This window comes from Glycine max, chromosome 10 (genome assembly GCF_000004515.6).
Source record: "Glycine max cultivar Williams 82 chromosome 10, Glycine_max_v4.0, whole genome shotgun sequence".
Classification (NCBI taxonomy): Eukaryota; Viridiplantae; Streptophyta; class Magnoliopsida; order Fabales; family Fabaceae; genus Glycine; species Glycine max.
Window position 1 is genome coordinate 8,363,928 of NC_038246.2, and position 6,123 is coordinate 8,370,050.

Genomic DNA, 6,123 nt, shown 5'->3' on the forward strand with positions numbered 1-6,123 from the left:
GTTATGAACTTATTGGCCTCTAGCACACTTTGTTCATCCACACCATAAGCCTTTCCAATGGACTTAATAGTACCACCAAATAAACCAGTAAAGAGGTGACCCCTCTTGCTGTCTGATTTTCAGTTGGACAAGCACATAACATTGGAACTGTGAGCTCAGCACCAATTGCAATGTTGATAGGGGTATAGTAATTCTGACCCATCACTGCCTGACATGTGGTGAGGCCTTGGAAAGTTTCTTTTACCAATTCATAGTAGGTGCCATTCTTGCAAGCAATGTAAGGTGTGTTATGCTGGTAGATGTTTCCTGAGCGTGAACAGAAGACAGGAACAATGATTGACTTATTGGAAGGAATCTTGTCATTTCTTCAGATCTTGTTGATTGAGGCTATGGTAGATGCCTCAGAGCCAAGAAGGTAAGCAATTCTCTGAGGGTTATCCTAGGGTGGTTTTGACCTGAAAAGTAAAAAGGAATGACTTCTGAAGGCCTTTGCAAAGGTACCCTTTTGCAAATTATACCTTGAATAATTGAGTATTTCCTATTAAAAATACTAAATTCAAGTTTCAAAAACAAATTTCAATATGGATAAAAGAACTTGACTTCAATATGCTATCTAGAATTACGTAAGCGTTGCAAGGGAGTTAAATTGCCAAGCTATATTACTCCACAAGTCAACAATTGTGTACTTAACATCATGCACGTGTACCATTAGAACTAAATCACGAAAAAAAAAGGTTTTTGAAAGCCCAAGGATGGTACCAAAGTCTCGACAATCCAACTAGCTCCTAATTTCATGCAAAACCTCTCTTGCAAACTTTGCACTACTTCTGGTAATTTCATTCCGGATGAGAAAGCCTTTTATGCGCGTTGTTTAGAAGAAAACTGTCTTCCTTTGACATATTTATTAAAAATAACTTGTTCTTGTAACGCCTTGAAATTTTGCTAACTATAAATCGATGTTTAAATGTATTTATTGTATTATTTGATTATATGATTGACTTGAATTAGTCATGTATGATTTGCTTGATGTGAATGTTGAGTTATATGGAGTTCTATTGACCTAAGTTGAAATTATGAGATTTTAAATGTTACCTAAACCTATTCTGGTAAAATCACGATTCTGGATTCGTTAATCATTGGATCGTCTTCAAATTTGGATTGTAGGTTCCTAACACATGTCCCGACGGTTTAATCATTGGAATTTGCAAACTAACAATTTCCGACCTCTCGCTTAGCGTGAGAAGCGGGCCAAGCGCAATTTCAATCCGAGAGGGAATTGCGCTGAGCACAAATTGTCACGCTTAGCGCCAAAAGTGGACAACCGCTTAGCGAGACGAGCTCGCTAAGCGAGATCTGTAGATTACAAATATGTTTTCAGAGTGAAAAACATGATTTCACACCCCTCTCTCTCAAAACTCCGTCCAAACCACCCTAGAAACTCCTCCTCCACCACCCACGACCATCGATGGCCACCATGAGTTGTCGTTGCTTGCCATTGAACCACCACATCGATAGGAACATTTTAATCGGAGCAGAATCCTCAGAATTCATCTCAAGGATTCGATGGAGAACAATCCCTTAGTCATTTTTTTGTAGTTTCTTTGAGGTAATCTTGACTTCTAAGCCTTTCTTCTAGTTAGTTTGAGCTTCTCATAGTATTTCTTGTGTTTTGGATACTGTAATAGGATGTTTTTAAACTTCCTTTGAAAAATCCTTGAAAATGAGACGTTGTAAAAGTTATCTTTTTATAAAATTGATGTTATTTTCGTGACCTTCGCTGAACCCCGGTCACATTGGCGTGATTGGAATTTTGAAATGACGTCTCCTTTTAGTAGAATCCGAAATACCCCTTAGCTCTTTATGTTTTGACAGGGGTAATTGACCTTGAATGTTGTTATTAACCTTGTTTTTGAAATCTATACTAAATTTGCTTCGATTTGGTATATAGAATATTGTGTTTGGACAGACGAACGTGAACGAGAAAATGACTAAGGGATGTCGTGATATAGTCATTAATCACAATCAACAAGTTATAAAAGCATTGGTAACAAAAAAAAACATCAAAAGTTTATGAAAAATATTTGTACCTATGATGATGGTCACTCTAATGTCCAACAAGGGATGTCGTGATCATGATGCAAACAAGAAAACAAAAAGTGCCAACAAATTAAAGATTTGAATACTAAGTGAGAGATACGAGAAGAAACGTCTAGTGTTTTTTTTAATACCAACAAATTAAATATTTGAATTTAATACTAAGAAATTAAAGATTTAAGAAGAACTAACTTTCCCTTGTCCATACTTAGAATGAATGAAATATATCTATCATGAATAATGCATTTCATATAATATATTAATTAAGATTCTTAGGTAACACTTAAACATTTGATAATTAAGAAATTGGAAGGACAAAGAAAGATGAAAATTATTTGATTGTTTGGTAGGAAAAATCTAGAGTGAAAATAATTTATTTCTTAAATATTTTTTAAGTTAAATTTTCACCTAATAGTCTAATACGCTCTATATGTATATAACTATTGTTCATTTTCACTAAGAAACTCGAAGGTGGTTTCTCCACGTTTGATGGTTTTGGGGACGTGATGCCAATAGAGTGGCTCACAGGTCAAAGCCTAGTCTATTTGAAGGAGAATATCAAATATGCTAGAAGCTTAGATAAAAGTAATGGAACAACAATCTTCACAATAAGATAATCATAACAAATATCTAATTTATAAAAGAATAAGAACTAGTAGAAAGGATGCACTTCTTATCTAACATCCCTATTAATGCTTGATTACAGCAAGAACAACCAAGAAGAGTGACATAAGAACATAGAAGGAAATTTCAATGAAACAACTTCCCACCAATATCTTTCCTTCCCCAACGATAAAATTGGATGTTAGAATTCATTGACAAAGAGCTCCCTTGTACTAGTACTAGTACAAGTTAAAAGGAGTAATTAAAGGATTGGACCTCAATTGGTATTAGTACTAAACTACTAATTACTAAAGTGTTGAACACCTTTTCATTTCACTTTCACTCCCAATGCCAAAAACTTTAAGTGAAAATAGTAATAAAAAGGTCACAAAATGCATTGTTAGACTAAGAGTCCTGCATAAAACATTATTGAAAACTTCAATGTAAGGCACCACTCAAAATGCACCAGCAAAGCCACTAATTAACTATCAACTATCAAGGACCGCCATGAAACTGCGACTGCTACCACAATTCAAAACCTTGCCTTTCCACTTTCTGAACCATAAATAACACCTCTATGGAATTGATAATACAATAAAGATGAGATTATCATACAATGAAGTCACTTCATTGATTTATTAATTGATTTAATTTTAAAAACATCAATGAAGTTACTCTGATACCAAACAGATATGCATAACAACTTCAAACTCTACAAAATCTCAACCACGATATACATGCACATATTTATTCATCTTTGCAAAACATAGAAGGGTGAAGCGCATAACATCAAAGTGCAACTATCCTAAATTCTTCAACGAGCCATCTACACAAGTTTATCAATCCATAACATTCAATCCTAACCAATAACTACTTCGTGGTCCGAGAATCAGTATGCAAAAATCAATTGCTTCATAAAGCACTTACATATACAAACTGTCATCCACACATACACATACATATTTCACCAAATACGTTGTAATATATATATATATATATATATATATATATATATATATATATATATATATATATATATATAAGACTTACTAGGCAAGCTAAATCTGACTGAGGCTTCACTTTGTTTATATTGCATCCTGTGAGACTAAGACGAAGGATGACAAGAAAGGAAATGATTTAGGTCTTGTGAGAGTGAGAAAGGGCGAAGGACTTCAAATGGCAGTGCGAGAAGGAGAACAAAGTAGAGAAAGATGAACAATGATTATAAAAAATCCCAAAATGTCAATTTTTTTTATGAAGTAACTCAACATCGATTTTTGGAAAATCAATTTTTTTTAAAAAAAAAACCAATGTTAACAAACTCGTGTTATTTATGAATATGTCACCGCATTTTTGTTGCCAAAAATCGATTTTAACATAGTAATGTTAAAGGCATTATTTATAGTAGTGCTTATTATTTAATTTTGGAGTTGTTTTTTATTGACTACATATATTTTCTATGACTGACATTTTTTTTTCCGAGTCAAGTAAAATCTTTATAAATGATAAGATCTCTATCTGATTATGTAAAATAATTGTGCATCCATGATTTAAATTGAAGATGATTGGTTAAGTTAGAATTATTTAGTGGTTTTGGAGTATATTTTTAATACAGATATTATTTAAAAATGAATAAAAAATAAGAGAAAGATAAAAATAAATTATATATAATTATCATATTCAATTTTATTAAAAAAATCATATTCACATTCAACGCTTTAATGTTTGAATAATTATATTATTAAATTTTACAATAATTTATTAACTTCATTAACGTGTCATAATTACACCACATTTAAAAAAATTTATGTTGTCGTTTCTTATAATTTGGCGCCCAAAGAATAGAGCCAATTACTACTAGTATTGATGATAATAATAAAAATAAAATAAATATAATAAATTGGCCTGAGTTACATTTATTTCTTAGGCCTGAAAAACTTTAATACAAAAGATATATTGAGTTGACCCACTCCACCAAGCAGTCCGAAACGTATACTCAACTGTTGCTCCACTTTCATCTTTAAAATCATCCCCCCACACAGTCCATTTTTCTGACCAACCATTAATTCCTCCTCTATGGACTTAACTGCCATATCAGAACCTCCAAAACTCATTTGAATATATCCATTTTGTTTCCTCTCATTACCTTCTTTTTTCTAATTAAAAATGAAGTTTTTTAATCTTCTGAAAAGCAGACATGTCAGATCCTCCTCCTCTTCTTCATCAAGGGCCTGGCCATCCTGCCACCAACCCAAAACCCTCTCTTTTAGAGTCACCACCACCAAAATTAACAATGAGGAAGACAATAACAACAACAACAACGTCGTCAACGACGTTGTTTTGAAAGACATTAACTCAGCGTTAGTGTCACAAACTCCAGAATCGTTTTTCACCGAGTCTCCGGACTCGGCAAGCTTCTCAACAACTTCCGAGTTGTCTCGTGGCATGGACCCCATAGAGGCGGTGATTCGCGGCCTGCGTTCGGATCGACTTTTCTTCGATCCGGACGAGGCAAGCTGCATATTAGAGGCCAAACCGACGACGACGAGCCTAGAGCCTTTCAAAAACAGCGTCGTTTTGACGATGGATTCAGAGGACCCTCACGTGGATTTCCGCAAATCCATGGAGGAGATGGTGGAGACTCTCGGCGTCGAAGACTGGGAGAGTCTCGAGGACCTTCTGTGCTGGTACTTGCAGGCAAACACCAAGAGCAATCACGAGTATATCATTGGAGCATTCGTTGATTTGTTGTTCGATCTGGCTGTTCCAAATTCACCTTGTTCACAAGACGATGACGAAAATCTTCATTCTCACTCTCATTCTCGTCCTTCTTCTCCTTTATCGTTTTATAACTCTTCTTCTTCTCCCTCATCCTCTTGCAGCACTCCCTATTGTATAAAAGGTGAAGTGGAAGAGGAAGAGGTTGGTGCTTGTAGTTCTTTTTTTTCTTTAGCGCAGCTTAATAATTAAGGAGGCCGGAGATTACACCTGAAGATGAAGCTGCTTCATCTTCTAACAACTGATTTTAATGGTAGTGAAGTACTGAATTGTATGTACGTAAAACAATTGGCACAGGAAAAATATTATAATTACTAATTATTGACATCAAATTTTAATTTTATTTGCATTTTTGTTGCAATATAGTGTGTGACTTTCGTGGTTTTCCCCTTGTTCCTCTCGCTTACACAATCTGTGTGCCGTTGTGTTCGACTGTGTTTGCCCGAGGTCACACGTGTGGGGGGAAGCAAGTGTGTGATACTCATAGGCCTGTTTAATTTTTGTTTATTTGAAATTACAGACATTAAATGTCAACATTTTAAAAATTGAGATTAATATATAAACTCAGCTTAAGTCACATTGTTAGTAAAAATTATTAAATGGCTTGAGACTATGACTTGTTTATAGTCTCTCTCATTCCTTATACGT

The 6,123-nt window shown here is 34.5% G+C and overlaps 1 protein-coding gene across 1 annotated transcript; it reads left to right on the forward strand.

Moving 5' to 3' along the window:
• The first annotated feature begins 4,678 nt into the window (after positions 1 to 4,678).
• On the forward strand, positions 4,679 to 5,831 carry LOC100806620 (transcription repressor OFP13). Its single transcript, XM_006588793.4, has one exon. The coding sequence runs from the start codon at positions 4,864 to 4,866 to the stop codon at positions 5,665 to 5,667; it is 804 nt and encodes a 267-aa protein (XP_006588856.1). The 5' UTR covers positions 4,679 to 4,863; the 3' UTR covers positions 5,668 to 5,831.
• Positions 5,832 to 6,123: the final 292 nt, after the last annotated feature.